This window comes from Python bivittatus, unplaced genomic scaffold (genome assembly GCF_059951505.1).
Source record: "Python bivittatus isolate LINGU-HERP-01145 unplaced genomic scaffold, Pbiv_v1 ctg000160_np1212, whole genome shotgun sequence".
Lineage (NCBI taxonomy): Eukaryota > Metazoa > Chordata > Lepidosauria > Squamata > Pythonidae > Python > Python bivittatus.
This window is the reverse complement of record NW_028277076.1, coordinates 5,792,729-5,807,500: the sequence shown is the minus strand read 5'-3', so window position 1 is coordinate 5,807,500 and position 14,772 is coordinate 5,792,729. Positions and strand designations below refer to the sequence as shown.

Below are 14,772 nucleotides of genomic sequence, written 5' to 3'. Positions count from 1 at the left end.
TGCAGACCAGACTAAGTTAGGTGAGCTGTCTGACTTGGTCCGAGTCAGCGTTCGTAAAAATGATGGAATACTTGCAACGTTGCCATAATTGTGGGCTTGGATGCCAGTCCCAGAGAACTGAACCATTGAACTTAGTACCAGACAGGCTTTCTGAACGCTTTCCAAAAGGAAGTTGAAGGTTTGCAGAAGGGGGGCAGTGGTCCAGTTCACACTTCATGCTAGCTCACAATGTGGTTTGTTTTCTCATTCTGAGTAGATTCTACTATTCTGGCCCATTAACTACTGTGCAGATGTAGCCAGCTGGAATCTGTTTAACCAGTTATGGTTAAGGCATGGCTTAACATGAGGTGTGAACCATACTCAAGCACTGCTTAAGATTTTTAAGGGATGAGTGCTTTCCAACTACAATCTTACATTCCAGACAGGGGAGCTCAAAGAAAGAAGATGTTCTCTCTCTCTCTTACACACACACATACACACACACACACACAGATCTGCAATAAGAATCTCTATGTTCCACTCTTGAAAAATTCAGTTATAAAAGTAGGTGGGAAGAATGGACAGCAATACAAATATTGTGTCAGATACAATACTGTAGTAAGTCCCAACAGTTTCCTGTATGTGTATGACTACATTCTTAATGGAAGCTGTTAAGGACCATCACATAAATCAGGAGTCAGCAGGGCTTGCAGGCCTTATGGCAAATGGATAGATGGTATCCACAAGACCTCCAAATTAAATAAATGGCCAAAAATCTTACAGATTTACCACATTTCATCAGATATTGGTTTTCCCTGAAACTGGGAAAGCCGGAAAATGAAGGTTTGCATCCCCTGAGAGTTTCCCATGCTATGACTTTGGTTCATAAAAAAGGTTTCCGTACCAGGGATCACAGGAGGATCTCCTGGACCTGCAGTGGCCCTAAGACCACATGTTGGGAACCACTGAGATAAAACCACCCATAAAGAGAAGTAGCAGCCAGAGAACCTAAATGTTTAAATGATATGAGGGATCTCAGAAAGATCTTCTGGACACCATACGCTGGATGGAGAAGACCTTCACGTACCCATCTCAAAGATACGTTGGGTATATATTCATGCTATTTTTAAAAGAGGCTGAGCCCGGGACATCACAAAGCATATCCTTTACCATTAAGCTGTGCGCCATGCCCAACTTGGGTATATTTAAATTTTGCCCTGTGGCAATTCTGCACCTGCCAATATTCTAACCCTACACGGGACGGAACCACTGCCCTTCCACCCAAAGCTGCAAGTTGGGCTAGTGACTTACTGTACAGTCTACTTAGCTAAGGGATGGAACAGCTCTACTGATTTACAGCAAGTTCCCTACGCGAGAGCTTAGGTAACACTCTTCAGCACTCTGAAATATTTTAATTAGCTCTCTGCTGGACTCATTGTATTTAAAAATCAATGAGTGGCTGCACACTGAAGCTCAGGTTTGCAACTTTCACTCTCTTCATATAATTGATCCCTCTGTGGCACGGACACACATGTGGCAAACTCCACAGATTTCTGAAGACAAGAGGTTTTTTGCAGTATAGATTAAAAAGCTGAATTGCTTGGGTTTCAGTGAATAGAGTTGAAGAGAGAGATTTCTTTATAACAGGAGTATCCAGCATGGCCTGCCTCAAGCTGCATGTTAGAGTTTATTTATTATTTTATTTTATCAACCCAAACTATATAAAATAAATTGAGTTGAGGAGAAAAATGTACCTAATTTAAACTATCCTGTCTAGAACTCAACAGGAATGAGGTTTACTTCACTAGACATTTACAGAGCCTCATGAAGACTCAGGAAGCTACCTTATATCAGTCTGTCTGTCTGTCTATCATTGTGCTAGTCCACCAGCAAAAACAACAGGAGCAAAAAACCATGAAGTAGCACAAAATAGCAACCCTAGAGCAAGGGTTCTTAGCCTGGATAGATTTCAGGGGGTCTGCAAACTTGGACAGGAAAAAAATATCCTATTTTCACTAACCTCTAACTGAAATTTAGCCTGTCTTCTTATTGATTTAACTGATTAGTAAAGAAGCATGTATATTAATATATTACATATTTGTTATTTATAAATAGTTTGATATCTGTAATTAGACTATAATTTGTTTCCTTTGTCCTACAATCAACATCTCCGTATTTTACTTTTGGAATTTAAATATACTTTTCTGCAAAGGGTCCATAGGTTTCACCGGATTCTCAAAGGGGGTCCATGGGACAAAAATGTTGAGCTCCTGCTCTAGAGAATCTTTCAATAGGTAAGGTGATATAAAAACAGGAGCTGGGAGAGGAACAAAATAACCCTACAATTAAATTAGGAGCTTTGATCGTGAGATTTGAAGCTTCATGTTCATCTCAAGATGGAAAATTCAGAATAGGAATGCACCGATCCCTAGTTTTGCAACCACGAGGCTACACTTAGTTTCTTCAGACAAAAATGTCGTGCATGACCCAGTAGTATTGACAACACAATTTCTCTTTACATATTTCAAAGAATTTGAAAGAGGCTCAATGAGTTTTAATTTCTATTTTTTAATACTTTTGTCATTTTGCTTTGTTTTAAGGGAGTGCAATCTTCCTTTGGCATCTAAAAAGGGGAGGGAGGAAAATACAGGTGCATACATGTATAATAACATAATAAATTACATATATTTTGAGGCCAAGTGAAAAAGAGCTAAAACTCAAAACAAAACCAAATTATTCTTTTTTTTTTTAGGCATTTTTAGAAATCAAGTTTTAGTTTTGATGCATGTTTTAAAAAATATTTTACAGTCTACCAGCTTCCTTTTTTCAAAAAAAGGCACTTTAGAAACTATATAGATGTTTCATTTTGAAACACCTGTTCAGACTGGAAATACTTCATTATGGAAAATTAAAATTAAAACCTCTAATCTGTGTACACATAATTTTTAATATCAAATTATTATCTCAGACATATTTTTAAATCAGCGACACTGCAGCGTATTTCTGTTCCCCATCTTTTATCTGCTGTGGATTTTTTTTTTTTTTTTTTGGAAAGCTATTTAGTACCCATGATTGTGAAAAAAACATTTGTTCATAATTATCCAGACGTATAAGTGGAACGCAACTGGTACAAGAGCAGCATGCGAAAAATGTATTTAAGGTCTATCATCCCAAAATGCTGCTAAAAGCTATTAACCAGTACGTGTTAATTGCCACAGCATTCCTATTAATTTTCACTTCAGGCCCGACATTGTGGAATATTTCCCTTGATACGTTTTAAACAAAGTTTAATTTAAGGAACTGCTTCTATCAACACTTATGAAAATTAACAGCCAAGCAATTAGTACTCATGAATTATCCCTTCCCCCAGCCTCGTTGCTAAAAACAGTTGCTAACAAAGAAATTGTTGTTGATTTCTTTTCAGACAGGTCCATGGCCTTGGACCCCCACCACCCCAAATTCTGCAGGCTCCTTTTCAGAATCAGCCCCAAAGAGCTGAAATATGCTGTCAGGTGATGGCAGATAAATTTTATTTTTACTGATTTTACTGCACTTATCGGAAGTGCAGGGCAGAGATTTAAAAAAAAACAACTCAACATTTTTTTCCCAATTCAAAAGCTTCTGGATGTTTCATTATCAATTGTTTTCACAAACTGGGCAAGTCCTGGAAACTGTACACAGATGAACCAGGGAATGACTTCTACCAACTCCAGATTTAGACTAGAAAAGGAGACATTAATTTGGGATAAGACAATATTGGTTAAATAGTGCAATGCATGTATTGCAGGTAGATTTGGCCATGACACTATCAGTTAAGTGTTGTTGAAGACCCACAATCCTTTGGAAATTGCTGAACTACTAAACCCAGCTTCCTTCACCATAGGCCAATGCTCTCTGGGTTGGCTGGGAATTCCAGTGTTAATTCAGTAACATTGGAAACACCAAAGGTGCTCCACGTCCTAAATTCAAGCTGGGAAAATGGCAGTGAGGCTTTCTTAAGACAACTTGAGAAGATACTTTCAAAAGAAGAAGCTGGGGTTAAGCCTAAGAAGGAAACCTCTCCCCTCCCTATGACTCATTGCTCATTATAAACTAGAAACTGGGTGTAATATGGGTGCTAATCAAAGTGTTAACTTTAAATTGCTTTTCCCAACTTGGTGCCTTCCAGATGTGTCGGATGGCAATGGTCTGCCTCACGTTGAAAACAGACTGTTTTGTCCTTTTTGGAAACAGTCAGGTCAAGTTTGAAACAGAAAGTTCTTAATTCAAAGCAGAATCTGCGTACCACTGCACGAAACTACCATTATAGAGTTTCTTCCAGTGTCCTTGAAGACCACCCAAAAGCTTCATGGTCCAGAATGCAGTGGCGTAGGCAGTGATGGGCATGCCTTGGTGTGCCCATGTGGCACTCCTGACTCATGAGCTGCAATGGATGCCGGTTTGCTTCTGGGTGCGATTCAAGGTACTAGCTATGATTGACAAAGCTCTATATTGCATAGGGCCTAGTTACTTGAGGGATGACCTATCTCCTGTGCTGTTGGCCCAGATGATTTGATCTGGCAGGGCTGGCATGTTCCAGGTTCTTCCAGTTAAACAATGCCATCTATCAGAACCTCAGAAGTATGCCTTCTCTGTCATGGCACATGCCTTCTGGAGTGGGATTTCCCCTGAGATCCAGGTGGCTCCCACCGTGATGATGTCCTGGAGGGCCTTAAAGACCTGGCACTTCTCCCAGGGGCTTTGGGCTAGGGTGGATGGAATCACTTGCCAGGTGTACCATATCTGTAGTTGACCAGATGTGCCATCTTGTTTATTGCTATGTTCTTTGGATTATATACAGTATTTGTTGTATTGCTTTATGTTGGGAGCCATCCATAGTCAATTGGAGTTGGGCGGTGTTCTAAGTGGAATCAAATGAATAAATAGAACCAAGGCCCTTGTTTCAAAATGGAAGTGTTAGGTGCTATTCCTCTAAAAGGCTAAATCTAAGCAAAAAGAGGAATTATTCCAATCCTAGTGTCCTTGCAACAGGCAAAGCATGTAGCTTTTAGTTCATATTTTGATCAGCCTTTTCTTCCAGATCTGTCAGCTTGGCTTAGGATAAAATTTTAACACCTCAGTCCTGTTGGACAAATACTGCCACATTTCACTAAATGTCCATTGCCTTCAATTTGAATTCATAACTTTCTTAAAAAAAATAAATAACAAGAACCATGTAGAGAGGTTCTCATACTGACATCAAAACCCAATAATTTTTAAACAACTCTTTCCCTGATCTGGGCTTTTTTTCAGGGTTTCAAATATGACAATTGCACTTCTTCTCTTTTATAGGGGAAGAGTTGCAGTTTTCTGCAAATATTCATAAATTCTTTGCCTGGGAATAGAACGTACCTTATTTGCATAATTAACTGAACCAGTTGAGTCCCCTGGGAAAGTAATGCCTAATTGGGAAGAGATGGGGGAGTCTATTAAAGGGGGGGACTTTGGGGGCCTAATTAAGCATGCTTTAAAAAATCCTACTTAATTATATATGTACTCCAGAGGCTGGGGTGACTCTTGAAATCCTCTTTCAGATTTGGAAGTAAAGCTTTGATTCTCTCTTTTTTAAAAAATGTAATGATCACGAGAAAGTTCCATCTCTCTACTTGCTCAGTAAAACTGAGCATTTTTATTATGATGAGGGGAAAGGCAAAGAAAGCTGCTGTAACTTGAGAAAGAGGTCTTGTGCTGGCAATGATTAAGTTGATTCTTAACTGAGTCTGAACTCTTTGAACAAGAGTTTCTACCGCTTAAAACACAATCCAAAAGCAACCGAAATACAATGATAAAAATGTATTTTTATGAACGTTATCAGGTGTCAATAAGACCTATGTTGCATAACCATCACAGCAAATATTTTATCAAAGCAGATTAAGGTCCCTTCCAAATCTATGACTGGGCTCTCACGCTATGCTATCCAATAATGTGTTTTGTTCTGTTCTGACTCAGCATCCTGTGTGAACCTACTTTTGTGATTAATAAACCATAGTTTATTAACCTAACAAGTAAGTAATTTACAGTTTAACATATGGACTGGCTCAGTTCACAATTGCATTAAACCATAGTTTGTTTCAACCAAAACTGTCCGGTTGACATCTGGGACTCAGCCAGAACCAAAGCATATGATGGCTTTGACCTGTATAATGCCTGCTTCACTAGAGTGATACTTCTTGCCCAGAGAATCTGCAATCTAGGAGAACGGAACCCAGCACAGAAATTGGGAAGAGTTCTTCTTTCAATTGTATCATGACCTTTCTTCTCTTATTTTTTTAAATTAATTTTCTTTTAAAAGTTAAATCTTGGGAAAACACAGTGGCTGTGCTATTATCATAACTATACTTTGGTTTAATGCAGTGTTGTCCAAACTTGGCCACTTTAAGATGAGTGGACTTCAACTCCCAGAATTCCCCAGCCACCCATGCTGGCTGGGGAATTCTGGGAGTTGAAGTCCACTCATCTTAAAGTGGCCAAGTTTGGACAACACTGGTTTAACGGAATAGCTTGGCTCACACTGATATGCTAAGGTATCGTGACATACGGAACTACAAACTGCCCTACCCTACTTTGTTGTGTGAACTCAGCCCAGAGGACTGGAAACTGTTCATAATTGCTCATTTTTAGTTTTTATCCAATGTGGTTCATTTCGTCCTTGCCTTCCTCTCCTACAGATGCTCTCTTGCACCAAAGGCTAACACCCTTCCATCAACCAGAATTCGCTTCTCCTGTGGACCTGCCAGAAGTGTAAGAGGCAACAGAGAAAAACCGTATTTTCCTTCCTTACCTGTTTGCTTTTATAGAAAAATGAAAAGGCACAGGGATGGGTGTTTGGAGATGAGACTATTCTAATCCCTTTTCTCTTCTGTCCCCTGGGATTGAAAAAAATCCCTTCTCTATTGAAACGTAAAGTTGGGGTTTTGATGCAAACATTGTTCCTGGGTCTGGAAGAATTCAATCTCCCTTTTCTGTTCTGTGAACGTTGCAATGCCAGGCTTGTATTTCTCTACCAAGGCAGAAACTAACAACACCAGATGACAGAAGCGTACGCTGCCAAAAGAATTGTGTGTCTACTCATGGTAGTACAAAGGCTCCATTTCATTGTGCTAGAAATGACACGTACCAGGTAAGTGCTAATTAGCATACGCTTATAAATGCAACTCCGATATAAAAGGGGTGCTCGCAGGCAATCATTTCTGCTATGATTCTGCTAAGGAATAGCAAAGCTGGAGTCATGAAAAACCATGATTTTGAATTGGGTTTAGTGTGTTGCAGGAACCCAAATATTGTGGTTTGAAAGCCAGAGTTTATGGCCCACCATGTGAGAAACCAGGCAAGATTTGTTTATAAATGCCTCAATAAACCATAAATAAACAAGGTATAAATCCAATCTAAGATTGGGGGGAAGGGACAAGACTGAAGCAATTTTTTTTAATGCAGCCAAACCTAGCAGTGTTATCTGCACTTTTAAAAGGATAGAAATGTCCTTTCTACCTTTGGAAGAGACACCTGCCCAAGTGTTAGAGTTAATAAACATGGAGCTCGGGAGGAGATACTCAAGTCTAATGCTATTTGTCACCTCTTCCTTTTTGGGAAATATGCAAAAAAGATGTGTACTTCCACATGCAAAAATAATGAAGTTGTGCTATCCACTATCTTTTGGCAACATCAGAAAAGATTGCTGGGAGCGGCGTAATACATTTCTTCAACGGTACCTATATCTTGAGAATCACAATCCAAGAGAATGGTCAAGCTTCCATGACTACTATGTAGAAATACTGTTATTTCTACGCCTAATGACAAGGACACCACAATGTAGAACTTCCCCCAAACAATCCTAAGAGGTTGGTTTAATGCACAGAGGAAGTTATGCTTGTTAACACAGGAAACAGGGGTAGGCTAACTTTTGACAGCTAAGGGTTGTTGCTTCACATCTCGTGCTGGGGGCTTTCCCCTCCTGGTTTTAAGAGATTCTTTGCTTTTTTTTAAGGAAAACATTAAGTTTGTTTGTTTGTTTTTAAATGAACAAACATACTAAGCCTATTTTAAAGCTTATGTTTAGGCTTTTGAGAGTTTCCCATTTCAAATGTGGGGGTGGGGGAATCAAGCTGCCAATTTGGGGATTGCTATTGGCATCAGACCCTTAGTTAATGTTCTCCTAAGGAATCCATCACCATTTCAGCATCCTTAATCTGAGCTGTGCTTGGGTCAGAATTTTTTTTTTTTAATTTCAGAAGACCAAAAAGCAAAAATGAAAACCAAAACAGGGTAGCATATTGCTCCCACTTACCTTGCCATCGAACTTGGAGTATTCATTGAATGGATTGTTCAATTGCAAGGGACACTGTTCCAGTCGGACTGAGAGGATTGATGGCTTCATGGCAGCGTGGGGAGGCTTTAACTTGAAGTTCTTCTTCTCAAAGAGAAGGCCCAGCTCCTCAGCTGTGGTTCAAAGAAGGAGAGAAACGTCACAACATCTACCAGAATCTCCCTCCAATGCTTGAGAGAGCCAAGGGAAAACCAGTCTAGGGGGAACTGGAATTTAGCTATCGTTAGGTAATCAGATTATATCATTTCATTCACTTATGAGTTATCCAGTCCCTAAGCAACCACTCCATGTTACATGGACTTTTATGGGTCAATAACCAACAACTGCTATGGCACTGAGGTGGATGTGGAAAACTCTATATAGATGGTTGCAAATATCTAACCTCGAAGTATACAACTTGAAGTTCAGGGATGCTTGTGGATTTCCAAGGCTTGACCCACAGAGAGCTTCCAAAATTGGAGTTTCTAATGGCATAGAAGGGGACCTTTTGAAAGCAGGAGGCAACTAACAATGCACCAAGAGAAGATCTGGCTTTGGCATGACTGAGCATCAACTAATCCTAGGAATCAGGTACAACTTTGGCAGGTGTGCAGGATCAGCTGGAAGGAGCCTGGATAAAGCACGGGTATCTTTTTTAAAGAGATGAGGATGGGTGAACTTAACTCTCAAGACTTGTTGAGCTGTTGCTTATTACCATTGGTTTCTTCCTGGCAGAGTCAGTGTGGAATTGGAGAGGGTTTCCCACCACATCTGCTCCAGGAACGAGATGGCCCCAAACTCAATCAATCACCACTGGCAGATGAGCTTCCAAGTTGCCCACCTTACCTCCGCCTGGATTTGTGCATGTCCCTAAGATTTACATGCTGCCCCTCTCAAGGATAGGAACGGCTGCTCAGACAGATTGAGTGGGGACTTCCAAAGCTGGTGCAGAGGGGCAGGGGACTCATTTGTTAAATGGCAGAATTAAAACCTGTTAAAGTGGAGCTAGCTCACAGAGATGACAGCTTGACCCAAATATTGAGATGGAGGCGGCACAGGTGGGCCAGTGTTACAAAAAGAGTGAGAGATAACCCAACACAGCCATGGAAGATCTAGGTTAACTTGGAAGAGGAGGATTAAATTGTCATGATAGTCATTAAATTCACTATGGCAGAATAAGAACCGTTATGTGACAGCTTCTGGGCCAGCTATTTTACCTAATTTGAAGAGACCCATCTATCCTGGAAAAAAAAGAAAGAAATTCATATGTCACAATGATCTTGAGACACTACGCTGAGTTATTCTTTGGGGCTTGATGTTACCAGAACACCAGGTGTTGTGTTTCGTCAGCCTGGGTGAGAGGAGTGAGCATTTTAACAGGCAATTTTGCTCTTCAGGAAAAGCTTGGAAGACACTGGCTTATGATTCGCTTGACTGGCACAGATGCTGATTCCATCTCCAGAATTCTTCTCTGCTGAATGAAGCAGCATCTCTTTTGATTCAAGAGAAGTCCTGTGTGGTGCTGGGACCATTTGGGAAAATGTCATATGGCAGAAGAGGTCAGAAAATAGCACTCGAGATGGCTAGATTTGTCATTTGTTATGGAAAAGGTTTTACACTTTCTGGGTTCAGAGCCACAAAATTTGAGCGGAGCACTTCAAAAAAATAGGTAGGACCTTGACAATAATATAGAGGACCAAAATACAGTGACTATGGTGAATTATTTTCACTTACCATTTGTTAAATGTAAACAAGGAAAAAGTGGAGAGAATTTGCCGTGAAGGCTGAAAAGAGTCAGTTGTTAAGGCCAACTCCTAATCTGAACATCAGCTGATCTGCAGGGAATCTGAATGGATACACTTTAAAGGGATGAAGCACTGTGTAGATCTCTCCCTTACATTGAGGAATAGCAGCGTACTAAATAAAAGAATAGATTTGGCAATGGACACGCAAGGAAATGCTTCCCAGAAACAACACATATGGCAAGTTCCGAAGTTTTAACGGTTCCCAAGGATGAACCTTGTCTGATCCATCAGGAAAAGAGACATAAACCACGCCTCTCCAAAATACTCCAGACCTCCCCAAAATACTCCAGATTTTACCACCTGCGGTTATCCAGATGGGTTGGACTACGAGTCCCACCATCCTGCCTGCTCATTAGACTTTCTGGCTAGGGATGATAGATGCTGAAGTCCAGATGGGTAGCGTGCATGAATGGAGAGCACATGTTTTCAGGAGTGAACTCTTTAAAGGAATCTGCCCTGATGTTATTTGTCTTTTTGCCAAGAAACCTCCAAGACTGAGGAAAGAGTAGGAAATAGGAATTCGGATAAAATACCTAGAAACTAGATGCTTTGCTAACCCTTGCCTATTTTCTCTGACCGGATTGCCCAACATTACTCTTTTTTTCCCCCACACAACATTTTACAGACCAACAGCGTTACACATGAAACAACCTTACAAGTGAACGGTGAATAAAATAATATGTTTTTACCAGAATAGGATGTATTTCTCTCTTTCCATTGCACATTTTTGCATTTGATCTGATTTTGCCTCTCTTTCCTTAATCGTTCGAGTCTCTGAGCTTAGAAAAAGAAAAAAATATTACAATGTTAAGTTTGTCAATGAAAGTTTACTATAAACAAAAGACATAATTAACTACCTTTCTATGAATAAAGATGTTTTATGCTGCACATCTATGGGGGGAGGGGGTAATAAAATTTTAAAGGTGGCACCCCTGAAAAGCAAATACTAACAAAAACATGAAAATGTTCTTGATTTATAATTGAAATTAGAGGATATAAAACATTAATAGAGATCATAAAGATAGTATTAACATGGAAGAGAATAATAAAATGTGAAAACTTCTGTGATTAATATGACATTTCATTATATAAATCATTAATAACGGTCTTAAAGGAATTTTAATGCACAAATGAACTGAAGTGAATATTACATTACAGGAATAAAATTACTGTTATGAATTACTCTCCCCATTTCAAAAATTAAAGATAAATGAACTCAGACTAGACTATTAAAGTTTTAAATATAAAATCCTTTATCTAAAAAAAATCATGAAAATTATAAAATGTCAACGCTATATAAATTAGCATAGCTTTTTCTTCACTGTGCTGAAACAGTTTATAGGTAGTAAAAATAAATGATTTGTATCTGCACAACATTAGTCAAATCTTAAAAAATGAATATCATTTTTCCTCTTTACATATTTTTGAGCCCACATCCAAAACAGTCCACGCTCAAATAGGTGAAATATCAGTAACCAAGAGCGGGTGTCTTCTCCGCTGCTTTGAATTCTCCCTATGTTTTAAATGTCAGATTTATTCCAGGAGACAAAGAATAGCAGTTGAATAAACTGGTTAAAACTGGTTAAAAAAAGAATCTCTCAGAATGCACAAACTCCCAGAAAATGACATTTTGAGACTTGGGGTTCTTAGTCAAACTAGGCTAAAAAAAATAGGAGTGATTTGCCAAGCTCACGTACTTAAGAGCGCAACCCTGAATCGCTAGAAACTACATTGACTAGAGAGAGATTCTCATGTACGTGCTGTTTGATCTTTTAAAGCTTTGTACTCTGAACAACTAAGACCCGTTTGAACAGAAAGATATTAAAGAGGAAAAAGGACCGCTTAGTCATAGCATCCTTGATTTGACTGGAAAGCCTATGTTCAATCCGTGACATCCTCCAATTAAGAGGACAGCAGGCAAATGGGGCTGAAGAAAGACCTATTTGCTTGAGATCCCAGAAAGTCGCTACTGATCCAGTTGACTGGTATTGGCGTAGAGATGGAGAAAGAGCTCTGCATCCCAAGACAGCTTCCCAGCTTTCATAGTAACTTTGGGCCCTTTCAAATACTTATTAAAACGTTACTCATGGCAGGGAAATATACGCCAGAACTCTACAGGGTTTCTGTTTCAGGGTTTTAATTCCCCAGTCAATCTGCAGAAGGACAGAAATGTATGCATCTGCTAAGGAAGGATCCCAGAAGTAAATTAGTCTTCCGAACCGAGGGCTTCTAAGGAAAAGGTGGAAGATGGAACAGATTCCTGATCTACATTAGCAAGACTCTAGCAGTTAAAGCCAAATGCAGCTGTTGGAATACTTGAGGGGCCAAAAACAATTTTGTCTCAGCTGATCAGGTTACTAATTTGTTTCCGAGCTGAATTTCAAGAGTTGGGGCACTGGATTAGGGAAGACAGTTTTATTAGTTGGGGACTTTCACATTCCACAAACCTGCCTAAGCCTTAATATACGCTACAGAGGCCGTGTCTTCAAATCAGCTATTCATTTGTTTGAAATTAAATATATCCTGCCCTCTTTATGGTGATCAGAGAGGCTTGTGTCAAAACACACAAAAAAATAAAACATTCGGGACTGAGAAAACATTTGAAAGATTCCTATAGTTGGTTTTTCAAAAGTTTTGACTATCCCCAGTATAGTTTGTGAAGGAGGTAGGAGGTGAAGAAGAAGCTCTAGAGAAGGGTGAAGCGGTGCCTCTTCTCAGGTCAAGAAGTTCAGCATGGCCCCATCTGGCTAGTCATAGTTCAACACAACGCAGAGAGAACTTGAAGCTTTCCTTTCTCTTCCTCTCAGCCTCTTCTCAACCTTGGACCACGAAGCTACAAGACTTGCCAAGAGCCCATCAGGCATGGAACATAGTAGGGACGGGGTCCCAGGATACCTGGTCTTACCAGCTTTGCAAGTTTCGGCTGGCTGCAGACTGTGGAGTGTTTTTATTGGTGAGAGGATGCTATCCAAGGTCCTGAACTTATTACTGTAGTGCGGTTCTCTAATCTGATGTAAGAAACACAGCTACCCTTGGTATTAGCTCTGTGGCCTCTTTCCTTGGAGTATCCAGGGAAAGTGGGAGCTACCACCAAAAAGTCTTTATCATTGTGCATACAGCAAGAACAGAGACTGCACAAGTTCCAGTTCAGAGACAGGATTATTGAGAAGAAAATCATTAGACTGGCAGGTCTTCTCAATGGAAACCCATTCGGGACTTCATGATGACTCAGCAACCAGCCAATGGAAGAGGAGCCAGTCCAGAACTGGAGAATATGTCACTGCCAGGGACAAGCTAAAAGCTGCCATTTGGGAAGCTCACAGTACAGGGCTTCAGCCCAAATGTAATTTTTGGTTCTTCATTCAAATGGTTGTTGACAACCTTAGTCTAAATAGCTCAGGAACCTGGATCTGGACTGCAAGATCCTGCATGACCACTAGATGGTGGCAAAGAAACCTCTCACAGCTTGCTGCCATCCAATGGACATCTAGAATTTTGCAGCCCAAATTTGGTGACCCTAAACTAGTCTGATACTGCCCATTCTGACTGATGGCAATTTCCCAAGGACCTGAATACGTTTTTTTCCCAATTACCTGCTAACTTGGGGGGAAGGCCAGATGTAGGTTTTAGGTTAATTCCATCTAGTTCTTGAGCCAATGAAAGACATTAATTCAGACTTAGGATCAAATCTCTCTGTCATTTCTCTGAAGCTGGGGGAAAGTCAATGGAGGCCCCCATTCATGTTTGGGGGGGGGGGTTTGGCTTTGGACTTGCCTACTGCTTACTTTAGCTCCACCCAACACACAGTTCCCAACAAATAAGGGAACATGTCTTTCAGCGGGCAGGGGGGAGTTGCACACCCTTTGTTGCTTGATACCTTTAACTGGAGATGTCAGGAGTTGAGCAGGGTCCTCTATGCTGCCTCCTGCTTTACATCCCAGCCTCACCCTAGGAAAAGCCCCCAAGATATTCTCTGCATCATTCACCTGTGTTTGAGCGCCTTCGAATGCCAAAGTCCCAGCTTGAGGTAATGTCCACTGACTGAGAATACACGTAACCCTGAGGCTCGCCGTTGCTGCCCTGTCTTTCTGAACTGCTGTCCCCGTTGGCCGAAGCTGGCTGGAATCTTTCCAGGTCGACATCGTGGTCAATGAGGACCATTTCGCACATTCCCGTGTCATCGCTGGTCACATGCGACTGTCGGATGTGAGCCAGGATAATGGTCGGGTTGTCCAAGAAAGCCATCCTATCCCACGTTCGGCTGCCTTCCCCTACTATCTTCTTTGATCCATGCTGAACCACCGTCTTCTCTACCTGCTGGAGAAAACACAGAACATGCGCTGGAGAGGACAGCTTAGGAAATGACTTGATGTCAAACCAGATCATTGGTTCCCCTTAAACGAGGGAGCTCGAACTCTCCAGATCTTATAGGCTACAATTCCAATAAATTCTTGGCCATACTTGCTGTGGCAAGTGGGTGCTAAAATCCACAACATCCAGAAGGTGCCAGATGGCCTACCCCCATCTACAAAGGATCTACAAAGGAAAGCCCTTTCAGTTCAACTCGGATCTCCAAAGCAAGAGTTCAGCCATTCATCAATGACCATTAAATGGAGCGTCCAAATGCAGTAGCACTATACCCCAGAT

At 40.7% G+C, this 14,772-nt stretch overlaps 1 protein-coding gene across 3 annotated transcripts in view; it reads right to left on the bottom strand.

Moving 5' to 3' along the window:
• Positions 1–14,772, bottom strand: part of MAPKAP1 (MAPK associated protein 1) — a 113,800-nt gene that overhangs the window by 89,506 nt on the left and 9,522 nt on the right. For 2 of the 3 annotated variants that reach the window (XM_088147012.1, XM_088147014.1), the window contains exons 2-4: positions 14,112–14,442; positions 10,815–10,904; positions 8,303–8,454 (exon numbers count right to left, since the gene is read on the bottom strand). In XM_088147012.1, coding sequence (XP_088003138.1) covers positions 8,303–8,454; positions 10,815–10,904; positions 14,112–14,370 — 501 coding nt within the window. In that variant the 5' untranslated portion in view covers positions 14,371–14,442. The remainder of the gene's footprint in view (positions 1–8,302; positions 8,455–10,814; positions 10,905–14,111; positions 14,443–14,772) is intronic. The other variant, XM_088147013.1, reaches the window with a different exon arrangement.